Source organism: Anomaloglossus baeobatrachus, chromosome 3 (assembly GCF_048569485.1).
Source record: "Anomaloglossus baeobatrachus isolate aAnoBae1 chromosome 3, aAnoBae1.hap1, whole genome shotgun sequence".
Classification (NCBI taxonomy): Eukaryota; Metazoa; Chordata; class Amphibia; order Anura; family Aromobatidae; genus Anomaloglossus; species Anomaloglossus baeobatrachus.
Genome location: NC_134355.1, coordinates 195,001,776 through 195,020,989, shown reverse-complemented (window position 1 = coordinate 195,020,989; position 19,214 = coordinate 195,001,776). Strand labels below are relative to the sequence as shown.

Here is a 19,214-nt window from a genome sequence, read left to right as displayed (position 1 = left end):
AACTAAAAAATGGCCCAGGACATTCAGCAACAACCAACGACCTCACAGCAGGGGCCAGGTTGTTGCTGGATGTCACACACAGCAACATCGCTAGCAACGTCACAAACGTTGTTCGTTACCAGCGATGTTGCTAGCGATGTTGCTTAGTGTGACGGGGCCTTTAGGGACAGGAACACTACAGGGGGTAATTACCTACAGACAATACAATGTACACACAAGCAATACAAATAATGGACAGTGAACAAAGCGTAAAATATGAACCTACACAACATGATTCACCGTACACCATATCCCACCATCCCAGTCATTATGTTCAAACAGTTACATTTTTGTTTCATAAGACCAACGCACATTTCAAAAAAGTTATATTTTGGCCCCATGTGTACTTCAAGCACCATTAGCTGTTGTTCTTGGATTCACTGATATTGTTCTGATCAAAGTACATTCATTTGTAGGAGACAAGAACACATCTTTCTTGAACAGTATGATAGCTGTGGATTGTGTTTAAATTTCCACATCATTGTTTTATTAAACGAATATGATGCATTTGGAAATTGGTTCCAATTAGGGATGAGAGAGTATACTCGTTACTACTCGGTACTCGCTGAGTAGTTCGGTATTCGGGCTAATCGTTACTCCGTGAGTATCCTTGTAATTACTCGTTAGGACTTAGGAGTAGCGAGTCCAATGTAAGTCAATGGGAAATGTGAGTAATTGTCTGCTGGACCCTACAAAGCGGTCTGGGGGCTCAGTATAAGGCTAAAATTGATGCATGATTGTTTAAAAGCCAGGCGGTAAAAAGCCGCCGTCTTTTTTAAAAAATCAGCTTTCGCACGCTACCTGTCCGGGTCCTTAGCTCCCCGCTGCCTCGCTCCCCCGCCTGGTGCTTCTCTGCCCGGTGCTTCATTTCCCCGCCGCCTCCCCGTCCGATCCTAACTTAGGATCGGGCGGAGAGCGCAGCACCAGGGAGCGGGGAGCGAAGCACAGGGCAGCGGGGAGCACAGCACCAGGGAGTGAAGGACCAGGGCAGGGAGCATGCATCAGCTGATTGAGTTAAAAAGCCGGCAGCTTTTTACCATGATAGAAAGTGTGGTACATAGCACTTAACATGTTTTGGACTCCATATCATTAAAAGGATGATTAAGGACTAGTTTTTTTGCTTTTAATTATATGGAGTCCGAAACGCGTTAAGTGCTATGTACCACACTTTCCATCATGGTCTTCATATAAAGTTTTAACCATGTATCAATAAAGACATTTTTTATTATATTTTTGGAATCAGTGCTGGGTCCATTTTTCCCTTTGTTTTAATTTTCCAATGTTGTCAAGAAGAAAGGCAAGTGGACTTGGAGAGTAGGCCTTAGGGGTACTTTGCACGCTGCGACATCACAGGCCGATGCTGCGATGCCGAGCGTGATAGTCCCCGCCCCCGACGCAGCAGCGATATCCTTGTGATAGCTGCCGTAGCGAACATTATCGCTATGGCAGCTTCACATGGACTCACCTGTCCTGCGACCGTCGCTCTGGCCGGCGACCCGCCTCCTTGTTAAGGGGGCGGGTCGTGCGGCGTCATAGCGACGTCACACGCCAGGCGGCCAATCGGAGCGGAGGGGCGGAGATGAGTGGGATGTAAACATCCCACCCATCTCCTTCCTTCCGCATATCCTACGGAAGCCGCAGTGACGCCGGTAGGAGATGTTCCTCGCTCCTGCGGCTTCACACACAGCGATGTGTGCTGCCGCAGGAGCGAGGAACAACATCGGACTGTCGCGTCAGCGTAATCATGGATTACGCCGACGCTGCACCGATGATACGATTACGACGCTTGAGCCTTTACACACTACGATGTCGCATGCGATGCCGGAAGTGCGTCATTTTCAATTTGACCCCACCGACATCGCACCTGCGATGTCGTAGTGTGCAAAGCCCGCCTTAATCTACTGCCACATCTACACCTCCAATTAATTGAAATGATGTTAATTTGCCTCTGAAGAGACCTCTAAAGCTTTGTTTTCTGGATTTTTTTCAAGTTATTTAAAGGCACTGTCATCTTAGTCTACAGTACTGACCAAAAGTTTGGACACACCTTCTCATTCAAAGAGTTTTCTTTATTTTCATGACTGAAAATTGTAGAGTCACATTGAATGCATCGAAGCTATGAATTAACACATGTGGAATGAAATACTTAACAAAAAAGTGTGAAACAACTGAAAATATGTCTTATATTCTAGGTTCTTCAAAGTAGCCACCTTTTGCTTTGATTACTGCTTTGCACACTCTTTCCATTCCCTTGATGAGCTTCAAGAGGTAGTCACCGCAAATGGTCTTCCAACAGTCTTGAAGGAGTTCCCAGAGATGTTTAGTTCATTGGCAAACTTCAGACGGGTCTGCACATGTTCTTTCTTAAGCAGTGGGACTTTGCGGGCACTGCAGGAATTTATTCCATTACGTCATAATTAGAGTTGAGCGCGGTTCGTGGTTCGTGGTTCTCCAGTTCTAGGCTCGAGTGATTTTTGGGCTGTTCGAGATCGAACTAGAACTCGAGCTTTTTGCTAAAAGCTCGATAGTTCTAGATACGTTCGAGAACGGTTCTAGCAGCAAAAAGCAGGGCTTTTTACAGCTACAGTGAGCAGGAGCCATCGCTGGCAGCCTGCCAGAAGCTGGTAACCAAGATAAACATCGGGTATCCAAGCAAAGCGCTTTGGTTAGTAACCCGATGTTTATCTTAGTTACGTGCAGGAAGCCCACACTTTCCCGCTCAGCTCGCTCCACCCCCTCCTGCCCGCGGCATGTATACATACATATACACACACACACACACACACATCCACACCCCCCCCCCCCGCCCGCCCGCCCGCCCGCTCGCTCGCTCGCTCGGCTTACCTGCGGTGATGAAGTCCCGCCATCCCGACCTCAGCGCTGTCACTGTCCTCCATGGCCGCCGCTTGTCACATCACCTATCGCTTCCGACCCGAGACTGACTAGCGGTGACGTCACGGGCCTCTCGCGATACTTGGTGTGAAGGCGCCGGGCGGTCATTGAGCTCAGTGACAGGTGCTGTCAGTGTGCTGGAGATCAGCGCAGGTAATGTACCTCGCTGACAGCAGCACTTGTCACCCCCCTGCAGTGACCTGGGCTGACCCATTGATGTTAGCTCAGGTCACTGCACTGCTCTCCCAGCCAATGGGGAACATCCTGCTCTTCATTGACTGGGACAGTGTGCATCGTCATGGCAACCCCTTGGATTACAGCAGACCTGGATTTGTTTTTCAATCTAATAAATTGGTTAAAGAGGGAATGTTTTGGGGAGTGTTTTTTCAAATAAAAATGTGTTTGTCGTGTATTTTTTTTTTATTACTGACTGGGTTGGTGATGTCGGGTATCTGATAGACGCCTGACCTCACCAACCCCAGGGCTTGATGCCAGGTGACATTACACATCTGGTATTAACCCCAAATATTACCCCGTTTGCCACCGCACCAGGGCGCGGGATGAGCTGGGGCGAAGCACCAGGATTGGCGCATCTAATGGATACGCCACTTCTGGGGCGGCTGCGGCCTGCTATTTTTAGGCTGGGGAGATTCCAATAACCATGGACCTCCCTAGTCTGAGAATATCAGGCCCCAGCTGTCTGCTTTACCTTGGCTGGTGATCCAATTTTGGGGGACCCCTACGTGTTTTTTTTTTTAATTATTTATTTAATTTAAAATAACAGTGTGGGGTGCCCTCAGTTTTGGATTACCAGCCAAGGTGAGGTTGCCAGCTGTGGTCTGCAGGCTGCAGCCGTCTGCTTTACCCTAGCTGGCTACAAAACTAGGGGGAACCCTATGTCATTTTTTTTTCATTTTTTTGGCTAAATACAAAGCTAAGCACCCCTTAGTGCCACATGAAAGGTACCAAAGGGTGTTCCACTTTTTCTCCATTTTTTTCTCCACTTATTCTCCACTTTTTCTCCTCTTATTCTCCACTTTTTCTCCACTTTTTCTCCACTTTTTCTCCTCTTATTCTCCACTTTTTCTCCACTTTTTCTCCACTTTTTCTCCATTTTTTTCTCCACTTTCTCCACTTTTTCTCCACTTTTTTCTCCACTTTTTCTCCTCTTATGCTCCACTTTTTCTCCTCTTAATCTCCACTTTTTCTCCACGTTTTCTCCACTTTTTCTCCACTTTTTTCTCCACTTTTTCTCCTCTTATGCTCCACTTTTTCTCCACTTTTTCTCCACTTTTTCTCCTCTTAATCTCCACTTTTTCTCCACTTTTTCTCCACTTTTTCTCCACTTTTTCTCCACTTTTTTCTCCACTTTTTCTCCTCTTATGCTCCACTTTTTCTCCACTTTTTCTCCACGTTTTCTCCACGTTTTCTCCACTTTTTTCTCCACTTTTTCTCCTCTTATGCTCCACTTTTTCTCCACTTTTTCTCCACTTTTTCTCCACTTTTTCTCCTCTTAATCTCCACTTTTTCTCCTCTTATGCTCCACTTTTTCTCCACTTTTTCTCCACTTTTTCTTCACTTTTTCTCCACTTTTTCTCCTCTTATGCTCCACTTTTTCTCCACTTTTTCTCCTCTTAATCTCCACTTTTTCTCCTCTTATGCTCCACTTTTTCTCCACTTTTTCTCCACTTTTTCTCCTCTTATGCTCCACTTTTTCTCCACTTTTTCTCCACTTTTTCTCCTCTTATGCTCCACTTTTTCTCCACTTTTTCTCCACTTTTTTCTCCACTTTTTTCTCCACTTTTTCTCCTCTTATGCTCCACTTTTTCTCCACTTTTTCTCCACTTTTTCTCCACTTTTTCTCCACTTATGCTCCACTTTTTCTCCACTTTTTCTCCACTTTTTTCTCCACTTTTTCTCCTCTTAATCTCCACTTTTTCTCCACTTTTTCTCCACTTTTTCTCCACTTTTTCTCCACTTTTTCTCCACTTTTTCTCCACTTTTTCTCCACTTTTTCTCCACTTTTTCTCCACTTTTTCTCCACTTTTTCTCCACTTTTTCTCCACTTTTTCTCCACTTTTTTCTCCACTTTTTCTCCACTTTTTTCTCCACTTTTTCTCCACTTTTTCTCCTCTTATGTTCCACTTATTCTCCACTTTTTCTCCACTTTTTCTCTACTTTTTCTATGGTCGGTCTACCCATTAGCTCTGCCATGCATAGTGTAGCTCTACACATACTGCACATGTTACTTTATGATTGACATCTCTTTCGTACCAGAGCTGTCTAAGCCTACTCTGACCCCATATTTGTCATTACTATATTGTCCTTGTACTGTATTATGACATTTGTATCATGTGTTTCATTTCTTGCTGTGTTGCAATTTTTTTGCTGCATCCCAATTGTACCTCTACATTGTTCGAGTTTATGTTATTGTTCTCTCACTCTTATGTGATACTGATTATTGTCATTTTTCATGATTACATGCAGATAAGTCCAATCTGACGAAGGCTCAGGCCGAAACGTCATTTGTAACTTGTTTTGGACAAAAACATATATGCTTATGAAAAAAAATTTTCTTAATACGGACCAATAAAGAGTGATTTTGCATTACTATCCGTTGTGACTTACTGACTTAGTCTGGGAGATATAGAGTGCCGAGGTTACTCACTAATTTTATCTATTATTACCTCTGAGCACCTATATACCAGTGAGCAGAGCTTCCTCCACAGTAGTTCTCCTGATTAGGCATGCCCTTACCTCATGAGCAGGGCATTGCAGCTTTGGTAGCAACCATTACGACATGGACTCTGCTGCTGTGGACCCGGGGAGAGTGAGTGCAGATTCATTGCACCCACACTCCTCACATGAAGGGTCCGCACTCCTAGAAAATGGGGGATACGTTCCCTGAGTGTCTCCCCCCCATATTCTAGACGGTCCAGAGTCGTCGTGGGACCCCTTTATTTTTTTTCTTACAATAAATTGGTGAAAGAGGAAATGTTTTGGGGACTGTTTTTTCAAATAAATTTCTTTTGTCGATTTTTTTGTTTTTGTTAGTACTGACAGTTTATGATGTTGGGTATCTAATAGACGCCATGACATCACAAACTGCTGGGCTTGATCTCAGGTGACTTTACAGCTAGTATCAACCCGATTTATTACCCCGTTTGCCACTGCACCAGGGCACGGGATGAGCTGGGGTGAAGCGCCAGGATTGGCGCATCTAGTGGATGCGCCACGTCTGGGGTGCCTGCGGCCTGCTATTTTTAGGCTGTGAAGGCCCAATAACTATGGACCTTCCCACCCTGAGAATACCAGACCACAGCTGTCCGCTCTACCTTGGCTGGTGATCCAATTTGGGGGGTCCCCTACTTTTATTGTGTAATTATTAATATTTATAAAATAATTATAAAAAAGAGCCTGAGGGGACCTCCACATTGGATCCCCAACCACGGTAAAGCTGCCAGCTGTGGTTTTCAGGCTACAGCCGTCTGCTTTACCCTAGCTGGCTATCAAAAATGGGGGGACCCAACGTAATTTTTTTTTTTTAACTATTTTTTAAATAGAAAAAATTAATGGGCTTCCCTGTATTTTGATTGCCAACCAAGGTAACGGCAGGCAGATGGGGGTGGCAACCCATAGCTGTCTGCTTTATCTGCGCTGAGAATCAAAAATACCGCGGAGCGCTACGTCATTTTTTTAAAGATTTATTTTTACAGCACTGTGATGTCCAGCAATCAAAATACAGGGAAGCCCATTTTATTTTTAGTTATTTAAATAAATAATTAAAAAAAATATATGTTAGCTCCCACTGCATTTTTTGTATTGCTAGCTAAGGGTAATCCAAGCAGCTACTGGCTGCTAACCCCCACTGCTTGGTGTTACCTTCACTGGCAATGGAAAATCCAGGGAAGCATTTTTTTTTTTTTTTTGCCAAAAAGCTACAAAAAAAGGACGTGAGCTTCGCCATATTTTTGTATGCTAGCCAGGTATAGCAGGCAGGTGCTGTAAGAGTTGGATACAGCGCCAGAAGATGGCGCTTCTATGAAAATGCCATTTTCTGAGGTGGCTGCAGACTGCAATTCGCAGCAGTGGGGCCCAGAAAGCTCAGGCCAACCTGTGCTGCGGATTCCAATCCCAGCTGCCTAGTTGTACCTGGCTGGACACAAAAATGGGGCAAAGCCTACGTCATTTGTTTTCTAATTATTTCATGAAATTCATGAAATAATAAAAAAAGGGCTTCCCTTTATTTTTGGTTCCCAGCCGGGTACAAATAGGCAACTGGGGGTTGGGGGCAGCCGTACCTGCCTGCTGTACCTGGCTAGCATACAAAAATATGGCGAAGCCACATAATTTTTTCAGGGGGCAAAAAACTTCTGCATACAGTCCTGGATGGAGTATGCTGAGCCTTGTAGTTCTGCAGCTGCTGTCTGTCCGTATGGAGAAGAGCAGACAGCAGCTGCAGAACTACAAGGCTCAGCATACTCCATCCAGGACTGTATGCAGAAGTTTTTTGCCCACCAAAAAAATGACGTGGGCTTCGCCATATTTTTGTATGCTAGCCAGGTACAGCTGGCAGCCACGGGCTGCCTCCAACCCCCAGTTGCCTATTTGTACCCGGCTGGGAACCAAAAATATAGGGAAGCCCGTTTTTTTTAATTATTTCACTTATTTCATGAAATAATTAAAAAACAAATGACGTGGGCTTCGCCCTATTTTTGTGTCCAGCCGGGTACAACTAGGCAGCTGGGGATTGGAATCCGCAGCACAGGTTAGCCCGAGGTTTGTGGGCGCCTCTGCTGCGGATTTCAGTCCGCAGCCGTCCCAGAAAATGGCGCTCTCATAGAAGCGCCATCATCTGGCGCTGTATCCAACTCTTCCAACAGCCCTGGAGCCAGGTGGCTTGTTGGGTAATCATGAGTTAATACTGGCTTTGTTTTACCAGCCAGTATTAAGCCAGAGATTCTTAATGTCAGGCACGTTTGACCCGGCCATTAAGAATCTCCAATAAAGGGTTAAAAAAAGACACCACACAGAGAAAAAATACTTTAATAGAAATAAATACACAGACACATTAGAGACTCCATCTTTATTACCCCCTGTCAGCCCTCCACGATCCTGCTCTTCTGTCTTCTTTCTTTCTAGTGTAGTAGTAGTGACGATTGTAGTGAGGGGCATCACTTGGGGCTGGGGAACCTCCATCCTAACTACAATCATCACTACAATCGGGAAGCAGCGTGCAGCCTTCACTCCGTGAGTGATCACTGCTGGCTGCTAGCGGTAACGCTGACAGACGCGTTACCATAGCAACGGTGCTCCCGGAGCCGCGGTTAGCGGTGACGTCACCGCTAACTGCGTTGCTATGGCAACGGTGATCTCCGTTAATGACCGGCTGTGTCAGCCGGTCCCTAACGGAACGGGGAGTCGACCGTGTGCTAGAGCATGTCGCCGGTACACGGCGATACACATATGTGCACCGTGTACCGGAGAGATGCACTCGCAGGTCCTACATGACGTGTCAGTTATGTGACCAGTCTGTAGCCAATGAGATAATAGCCACGTGACTGGTCACATGGCTATTTTGACGTCACGATAGGTCCTGCTTCTCTGCTGGCAGTGCAGGTCACCGGGAGGATTCAGCGATCATCGGATGGAATAGCGGCAGGAGACAGAGTGCAGAAGGGATCGCGAGGACCGGTAAGTGTTATGGCAATGTTTATTAACTGTTTGTGTACATTTATAATGCATTTTTATGTGTTTGTGATTGCCTCCCATTATAGCCTATACGTTCGAGTTCGGTTCGTCGAACGTTCGACGAACCGAACTCGAACGGGAGCCCCGTTCGGCGAACCGGCCTCGAGCCGAACCGGGACCGGTTCGCTCATCTCTAGTCATAATGTGTTACCAATAGTTCTCTTGGTGACAGTGGTCCCAGCTGCCTTGAGATCACTAACAAGTTCCCCCCATGTAGCTTTAGGCTGATGTCTCACCTTCCTCATGATCCTGGATACCCCACAAGGTGAAATTTTGCATGGAGCCCCAAATCGATGTCGATTGACACTCATTTTGTATTTCTTCCATTTTCTTAGTATTGTGGCCTTCTCACCCAGCATCTTACTTATGGTTTTGCAGCCCATTCCATCCTGTGCAGGTCTATGATCTTGTCCCTGACATCCTTAGAAAGCTCTTTGGTCTTGCCCATGTTGTAGAGGTTAGAGTCTGACTGATTAATTGAGTCTGTGGACAGGAGTCTTTTATATAGGTGACAATTTAAGTCAACTGTCTTTAATGCAGGTAACGAGTTGATAAGGAGCGTCTAAGGCTATGTGCACACGTTGCATGTTATCATAGTTTTGAGTTCTGCACCGCGTTCTGCACCGCAGCGTAAAAGCATGCGTCTTGAGTCCCCAGCACAATCTATGAAGATTGTGCAAATTCCATCCGCACGTTGCGTTTTAGAACGTAGCGTTTCGGCTGCTGCCAAGACGCTGCATTCTAAAAAGCAACATGTCACTTCCTTTGTGCGTTTTGGTTGCATTTTCCACCCACTCTCTCTCTCTCTCTCTGTCTGTCAATGTCGGTCTCTCTCTCTGTCTGTCTGTCGGTTTCTCTGTCTCCCTGTTGGTCGGTCTCTCTCTCTGTCGGCCTATCCCTCTCCCCCCTTTCTCTCATACTCACCGATCACTGACCGATCACCGGTGCGGCGCTGCACGGCTTTCACACTGCGGTGGCTTCTCCAGCTTTTGAAAATGCCGGCCGCTCATTATTTCATCTCGTATTCACTGCTTCCCCCACCCACCGGAGCCTATGATTGGTTTCATTCAGATGCGCCCCCATGCTAAGTGACAGCTGTTTCACTGCAGCCAATCAAAGCCGCCGGTGGGCAGGTCTATGTAGTGCAGTAAAATAAATAAATAAATCATTTAAAAAAACGGCATGCAATTTTGATGCCAGCTAAGATAAAGCCACACGGCTGAAGGCTGGCATTCTCAGGATGGGGAGCACCACATTATGGGGAGCCCCCAGCCTAAAAATATCACCCAGCAGCCGCCCGGGATTGCCGCATCGATTAGATGCGACAGTCCCGGGACTCTACCCGGCTCATCCAGAATTGCCCTGGTGCGGTGATAATCTGGGTAATAAGGAGTTAATGACAGCCCATAGCTGTCACTAAGTCCTACGTTAATCATTGCAGGCATCTATGAGACACCCCCAATGATTAACCTGTAAGTGAAAGTAAAACACATACACCCAAAAAAATCCTTTATTTGAAATAAAAGACAAAAAAACACCCTCTTTCACCACTTTATTAAAATACCCAAACACCCCTCCAGGTCCGGCGTAATCTTCCCGAGGTCCCACGACGCATCCAGCTCTGCTATATGAAGCTGACAGGAGTGGCTATAGAATACTGCCGCTCCTGTCAACTCCACGCAGAAACTGAAGTGAGTCGCACTGTCAGCGGAGATGTCACTCAGGTTTCCCGCGGCCACTGCTGGCCACGGGTAACCTGAGTGACGGCACTGCTGATCGCATGGCTCACTTCAGTCACTCAGGAGATTTGCGGTCACTGGTGAGTCCTTCACCTGTGATCGCACATCAAACTGCGGCAAACGCACAGAGCCGCGCGATCACAATGAAGTCGAGTGAGCTCTGTCTCGCAGCCAGCCATGCTCTTTTTGACAGGGCGGTAACACTCGGCTCTGCTGCAAGTCTATGGGGATGCAGCAGAGCCGAATGGGACCGCACTGTCAAAAATGTGGTTTCTGGATGCTTTTCCCACTCTGTCTATGGCAGAGCAAGCATCCAGAATGCATGAATTCTGCATTAATTCTGCTGTAACAATGCATCTCGGAATGCAGCTTTTCGGCTGCGTTCTGAGACGCACATGCAGTGACTTACATGCCGCGGAATAGAACGCAACGTGCGCACATGGCCTAAGAGGTCTGTAGGAGTCTGAACTCTTAATGGTTGATAGGGGATCAAATATTTATTTCTCTCTGCAAAATGCAAATAAATTAATTTAATTTATACAATATGATTTTCTGGATTTTATTTTTGATATTCTATCCCTCACTGCTAAAACTAACCTACCCTTAAAATTATAGACTGTTCATGTCTTTGTCAGTGGGCAAATGTACAAAATCAGGAAGGGATCAAATACTTATTTCCCCCACTGTAAAATTCTGACTCACTTGAATTTTGATGTAGTAAATTACAAATTAAAATATCTGTGAACATTTTGAAAAACTTGCTTGAGCCATATACAAAGTAGACATGCTAAACAACTTACAAAAACTAGAGTTTGTTTACATAGAATGTGTGGAGAGAAGTATGAGTTTGAACAAGTTGAAGCTAAGTGTATGTACATTCCCACACAGATTGCTAACCTGTGCACTGTGTCAACCAGAGCAATACTGTCAAAGTTCCCTAACAACTTTTATCCAACTGTTAAGGTCCAGTCACACTAAGCAACTTACCAGCGATCCCAACAACGATAGGGATCGCTGGTAAGTTGCTAGGAGGTTGCTGGTGAGATGTCACACTGCGACGCTCCAGCGATCCCACCAGCAACCTGACCTGGCAGGGATCGCTGGAGCGTCGCTACACGAGTTGCTGGTGAGCTCACCAGCAACCAGTGACCAGCCCCCAGCGCCGTGTGGAAGATGCTGCGCTTGGTAACTAAGGTAAATATCGGGTAACCAACCCGATATTTACCTTGGTTACCAGCGCACGGAACTACACGTGCAGAGAGCAGGGAGCAGCGCACACTGAGCGCTGGCTCCCTGCTCTCCTAGTTACAGCACACATCGGGTTAATTACCCGATGTGTGCTGCAGCTACATGTGCACAGAGCAGGGAGCAGCGCACAATGCTTAGCGCTGGCTCCCTGCTCTCCTAGCTACAGCACACATCGGGTTAATTAACCCGATGTGTCCTGCAGCTACATGTGCACAGAGCAGGAGCCGGCACTGACAGTGAGAGCGGCGGAGGCTGGTAACAAAGGTAAATATCGGGTAACCAAGGACAGGGCTTCTTGGTTACCCGATGTTTACTGTGGTTACCAGCCTCCGCAGAAGCCGGCTCCTGCTGCCTGCACATTTAGTTGTTGCTGTCTCGCTGTCACACACAGCGATCTGTGCTTCACAGCAGGAGAGCAACAACTAAAAAATGGCCCAGGACATTCAGCAACAACCAACGACCTCACAGCAGGGGCCAGGTTGTTGCTGGATGTCACACACAGCAACATCGCTAGCAACGTCACAAAAGTTGTTCGTTAGTAGCGATGTTGCTAGCGATGTTGCTTAGTGTGACGGGGCCTTTAAGCGATAACATACTTTAGTTATCACAAGTGGTTCAGTGGTTAGCATTTTTTGCAGCGCTAGGATCAAATCCCATCAAGGACAACATTTGCAAGGAGTTTGTATGTTCTCCCCATGTTTGCGTGGGTTTCTTTCTGGTTCCGCACACACTCCAAAGACTTTAGTTATCACAAGTGGTTCAGTGGTTGGCATTATTTGCATGGCTGGGGTCCTGGGATCAAATTCCACTAAGGACAACATTTGCAAAGGAGTTTGTATGTTCTTCCCATGTTTGTGTGGGTTTCCATAGGGTTCCTCACACACTTCAAAGACATACTGATATGGAACTTAGATTGAGAGGGGCACTAATATTGATGTCAGTAAAACATGGTAAAAGGTAATGGAGCGAAATGAATGATTAAAATACTGTGCCATTCTCCGTGCATCTGAGCTGGGCACAAATGATCAACAATGAATAAAGTTGCAAATAGGAAATTGTAAATTGAAGAATTTCTAAATGTACATCTGTAAAATCTAGAAAAAGGATTTTGGAGACTGTTTTTAGATTGAGTTCATAGTGTCAAGTATATTGTAACATGTAAAGAATATAAATAACATTGCATCTGTCATATGCATCCAATGACATGCATATATTCCTTTTAAGTTGCATACTTTCATTCTGAACATTTATTTGGTGTGTTTTTGAACATTGTTGTCTTATACTCTCTCTATAGTCTACTTTAGCATGGGCAAGAGCTTCTGCAATGTGTCTGAACTTCAACTGCATGCTGATTATTCTGCCAATATGTCGTAATGTTGTGTCCTTGCTCAGAGGATCTTCTGCAGTAAGTAAAATATAACCATAGCGAGATTGAATTTGCTTTTTTACTTAGCACACTACACAGTAATGACCAAATGATTCCACGTTTTCATCTAGTGTTCAAGGGGAGATCTGAGAAGGCTGCTTGACAAAAACATCACATTTCATAGGTTTGTTGGCTATATGATCACACTTCATGCAGGTAAGGTTTTTGCAATAACCAAGAAAAAAAAATATTATTTTAATTACATACTGCATTATATGAAATATAATATATGTTGTGTAATGCACCATGCTCACTTTTCTAGTTCTTGACAGTTAATATAATATAATCTGCAATGCTCCTGCCAACCCCAACAATATTCCGACATACCACAATATTAGTTAGAAAGATCTATAAGGATCATTGGGATCTCTTAGAATATTATTCATGATCTATATAATTTCTCTGCTAATAGAAGCTGTGAAAGTAGAGTGAATAGAAGGTCTAATGAATTTACACTGGTGGGTTGGCCGGTTTTCTCACTATTAGTGATGGGTGGACTCGGACTATAAATTCTGGATCTGCATGGTTTCAAACTAAGCAAAGTGCCAGACCCGGGCCTGGGATTCTGGGTGTTGATCCGGCAACTCGGGAAATAAAAAAAAAAATAAAGGAAAAATAAAGAAAATAAGAATGAAGCAAGTGCTTAATAATAACTGAAGCTCCATAGCGGTTATACACTGCTCCAGCACTCGCCCATTCAGTTCTGGACCACTTATTAGTCTCATGCATATGCACTGCTTTTCCCGCCGACTGGCGTCTGTGATCGGTTCCAGTCAAATGCTCTCCTAACCTGTGTGACAGCGTTTGCCTTCAACTAATCACAAGTGCTGTCTGCCGGTCTATATTGTACCGTAAAAATAAATAAATAAAATATTTGGCGTAGGGTCCCCCCATATTATGATACTACCACAGATAATAACGATCATTCCTACAGCAGCGCAGAAATAGTTCCACCTTTATTCAGTTCCTGATCTATACCAGCACGGATAAAGCATACGGCTGTAGGCTACAGCCCCCAGCCATTCACTTATCTTGGCTGTGTATTAAAATAAGAGGAAACACATGCGACTTTTTTTAAAAAAATATTTAAACAAATTATTTAAAAAAAACCAGTGTGCAGTCCCCTCAATTTTGATACCCAGCCATGATAAAGTACGACAGCTGGGTGCTGTTATTCTCAGGCTGGGGAGACCCATGCTTATTGGGCCGCCCCATCAGCCTCAAAATAGCAGACTGCATCCAGCTTGCAGCCAGTAATGTGGAGTCTATGAGATAAAGGATTTTTTTGGTGTTTGTGTTTATTTACCTTCACTAACAGATTAGTAATAGGGGGTCTCATAGATGCCTCCCATTACTAATCTAGGGTTTAGTGGAAGCTGTGAGCTGCAATTAACCCCTTATTACCCCTATTGCCACTGCACCAGGCAGTCCGAAAGAGCCAGGTTAAGTGCTGGGATTGTCGCAGGCTGCTATTTTTAGGCTAGGGGCCCAATAATCATGGGTCTACTTTCCCCTAGAGCTGGCAGCTGACACTGTTGGCTTGTCAACATGGCTGCTCAGCTAAGGTGAACACTGTGGAGTTTTTGGACCCCCTGCCTCCCTAGCTTGAGATACAGACAACTTTCAGATTGCTTCTTTCATTGACTTTCCATTGAAAATATAAAAAAATAGTTTTTTAATATTAGATCCATGTTTTTTTTCATGTTAGGGAGAGAGGGTGTAGAGTTAAATTCAATAAACAACAAAGAAATTTACCATTTTGCATTCCTGTTGTACTAGCCTAATTTAGCAACTGTACACACCACAGCAATATTCCCAGTTGTTGCTGTTTCTTCCTGTCTTGTATTCTTATCAAACAATATAGCATTCTTGGTTTTTATTGGGGGCGGAGGAGAAATTGTGTTTAAAATGTGAAAAAAAAAATTATACACACAGCTTCTTTTTGGCATTCCTGTTTTACTACTCCATTTTACCAACTGTATGCTCCACAACAGTACTACAATGGTGCAGGCTAGTGCTATATCTTCCTGTTTGTGAGTGTGCCTACTAACCAACATATCATTCTTGGTTGTGGCTATCTGTCAAAATAGCATTAAAATATACAAAAGAAATTATTCACACATTTTACTTTAAGGGGTACTTTGCACACTACGACATCGCAGGTGCGATGTCGGTGGGGTCAAATTGAAAGTGACGCCCTTCCGGCATCGCAGGCGACATCGTAGTGTGTAAAGCCTAGATGATACGATTAATGAGCGCAAAAGTGTCGTAATCGTATCATCGGTGTAGCGTCGGCGTAATCCATAATTACGCTGACGCGATGGTCCGATGTTGTTCCTCGCTCCAGCAGCAGCACACATCGCTGTGTGTGAAGCTGCAGGAGCGAGGAACATCTCCTACTGGAGTCACCGCGGCTCCCGTAGGATATGCGGAAGGGAGAAGGTGGGCGGGATGTTTATATCCCGCTCATCTCTGCCCCTCCGCTCCTATTGGTCGCCTGCCGTGTGACGTCACAGTGACGCCGTTCGACCCGCTCCCTTAACAAGGAGGCGGGTTGTTGGCCAGAGAGACGTCCCAGGACAGGTGAGTCAATGTGAAGCTGCCGTAGCGATAATGTTCGCTACGGCAGCTATCACAAGGATATCGCAGCTGAGACGGGGGCGAGGACTATCGCGCTCGGCATCGCAGCATCGACTTGCGATGTCGCAGCGTGCAAAGTACCCCTTAGTCCATTCTAGCAATCATACAACCCACAACATTCCTTAGAATTGCTGCTGCATCTTCTGTTACGTACATATATTTACCAACCAATGAAGCATTCTTGGCTATTGTATTTCATGTAAAGAATGTACAATAGTATTTAAATATGAAGAAAAAAGTAATACACCTATTTTAACCTTTGAATACTTGTTTTACTAGTATAGTTTGTCAACTATTCTCCGTATAACTATACTGTGGACTGCTGGAAGCCATGTACCTCCCCGGCATTCATGTTACACTCTCCTTTTTGGCCAGTGGAATTTAATTTGCTTTACAAACAAGCTAAAGACAAATAACACTGCATTTACATTTGCAGGTCTATTTTGGCACACTTGTTTAAGTTTGGCAATTTGAGACACATACACACTACACCAATGTCATGGATTGTTGTTGTTGCAGCTGCCTTTTTGGATATCACATTTTTGGTTGCTTCCATATTTTTTCCGATTTGGATGTATGGTTAAACCTTATTGTTAGCTTTGCAAAATGCATAATTAACAGAAAAGCCATACTGGCAACATATATGGTAGTGTGAGAGGAAAAAATGCAAACACAATGGCAAAAAATGTTTGAGCCACAATCAGGTAAAAGTAGTAAACACAGGTCACAGTTGCACTTGTTTGCCTCTGGTTAGTGTATTAGGCTATGTGCCCACGATCAGGACTCACTGGCTCCTGAATACAGCAAGTCCTGAGCTGCAGGGCTGCTTGTCTCCTCCGCAGGAGAATGCAGGACATCGGAACTGTTTGTACCCACTATCAGGATTCAGTGCGCTGCAGTTTCCTATCTGGGTTCTCCCTACGGAGGACGCATGTGATTCCGCAGAACACAATTCACATGCTGCAGTCTGGAAAGACCCACTGCAGGTCAGTGTTTGCTGATTTCTAGAAATCCATCCACTGTGCTTGTACTGTACAACACAGCATTTTGGACACAGCTGAAACACGCTGCATCCAAAATGCAGCAAACACTGATCGGGGGCACGCACCATTAGTGGGGTGGAAGTGGAGGGTGTAATGAAATATTTGACACATCACTCATCTCCATTGCAGCAGTCAGTTTGAGTCAGTTCCATACAGTACACCTCTTCTGCCACACAAAAATCCCAATCTTTTACACACCAGACCTTCATTTCTGCCAATAACACTTGTATTCGCCAGCCCCTTAGTTGACTAAATAAGCCCAGAGGGCAAGGACATTTTTAACAAAACAGCTTTTACCAGTTGAGTTATTGGATAAGAGGAAATATGTGACCAGTCGGGGCAAATCTAGAAGTATGAATCAAGCCAATAGTCGCCATTTCTCTGTACCAAAAGTGTCCATCAAAATGTTAAAAAATATGAAAGAAATACTTATTCTCACTTTGCTGATCTCCTCTTTCGCCCCACTCCTCACTGTCACCTTTTAAGTCTTTGCCTTTCCAATCGCCCCTTCTCACACTTAAATCTCCTGGCAAGTACTGCATCTTCATCGTCATCTTGCTATGAATATAAACACTCTCACACATGAGTAACGGAAAAGGAACAACTACAGGAAGAGCATGTGCACGCACCCAAATGATCCCTGAGTAGAGCAAAATAGAGGAAAAGCGATCAAATGTCCATGTCATGTATCAACATATCAAAATTTATTCAAATATAACAAACAAGACTAAGGCGGGTTTTGCACATTACGACATAGCAAGCCGATGCTGCGATGTCGAGTGTGATAGTCCCCACCCCCGTCACAGTTACGATATCTTGTGATAGCTGGCGTAGCGAACATTATCGCTACGCCAGCTTCACATGCACTCACCTGCCCTGCGACCGTTGCTCTGGCCGGCGACCCGCCTCCTTCCTAAGGGGGCGGGTCGTGCGGCGTCATAGCGACGTCACACGGCAGGTGGCCAATAGTGGCGGAGGGGCGGAGATGAGCAGGATGTAAACATCCCGCCCACCTCCTTCCTTCTCATTGCAGCCGGGAGGCAGGTAGGAGATGTTCCTCGCTCCTGCGGCTTCACACGCAGCGATGTGTGCTGCTGCAGGAACGAGGAACTACATCGTACCTGTCTCTGCACCGGCATTATGGAAATGTCGGAGAATACACCGATGATACGATAACGACGCTTTTGCGCTCATTAATCGTATCATCTAGGATTTACACACTACGATGTCGAAAGTGACGCCGGATGTGTGTCACTTTCAATTTGACCCCACCGACATCGCACGTGCGATGTTGCAACGTGCAAAGCCGCCCTAAGTGAATAGATAAAACTATGCAGAAAGAGAGGATCCAGACAGCATTTCCAACTATTCAAGTACAAACAGTAAAGGAAATTCACTACCACATAATGTCCAATAACCAGGATATTGATGTAAGTGATCTAGCACAAGAGGAGAAAAACCCTTAGGTGGCACCATCCATATTGAGGCAATGATTAACCTGCCACTTATGCCATGCTACACATCTCACATACATATGTATATAACCTCAACAAATAGAAAGGTAAAATACAGATACATGATACAAAATACATAATATATCTATAGATAGAGGCACGTGTGGTATATCCAATGGGAATGGTATCCACGCCCAGCACGCGTTTCAGCTGTGCGCCTTCATCAGGGGGCATTAACCAATGCAGGAAGAGGAAGTTTAAAATAGGGCCCTAACCAATTGGATCATGACAGGACCTTTGGCGATGCATGCGGTGCCATGTTTCAATGCGATGCTCGCCGGCCACAGTGTCATGAGTCAGGTGACGTCAGATCACAGTCAGGAGATCCAGCGACAACCTGAACATAAAGATACAGAGTGCTGATGAGGACCTAGAGGACAACAGCACACGTGTGAGATCGCTAGAAACCCACATATATGGATACATAAGAGGATGCACTAGATTACATATAACTTGCAAGATATTCAGAAAAACCAGAAATTTATATACACTATCTAAAAAGACACATATGCATGTTTTTCTCACTATCTGATATGAAATCAGAATAAACTTTTCCCGTTTTAGGCTAACCAAATTATTTATATTTGCAAATGTAAGAATATTGAGAGAATGTTTTAAGTCATTTTTATTACGTTTTGTAAAATCAAAAGTTTACATACATTTCATTAATATTTGGTGCCATTGCCCTTGGGTCAAATATTTTAGATATCTTTCCACAAGCTTCTCACAATAGTTGGTAGGAATTTTAGCCCATTCCTCCTGACAGAACTGGTGTAACTGAGCCATATTTGTAGGTCACCTTACTTGTACCTGCCTTTTCAGAATTGCCCATAAATTTTCAATAAGATTAAGATCAGGGCTCTATGATGGCCACTCCAAAACATTGACTTTGTTATTCTTAAATCACTTTGTAACCAGTTGT

The 19,214-nt window shown here is 44.8% G+C and overlaps 1 protein-coding gene across 1 annotated transcript in view; it reads left to right on the top strand.

Annotated features, from left to right (window-relative positions):
• NOX3 (NADPH oxidase 3) overlaps positions 1-19,214 on the top strand; it is a 698,296-nt gene that overhangs the window by 300,499 nt on the left and 378,583 nt on the right. Inside the window, exons 2-3 of the mRNA XM_075339672.1 lie at positions 12,964-13,074; positions 13,167-13,251. Of these exons, the coding sequence (XP_075195787.1) occupies positions 12,964-13,074; positions 13,167-13,251 (196 nt within the window). The remainder of the gene's footprint in view (positions 1-12,963; positions 13,075-13,166; positions 13,252-19,214) is intronic.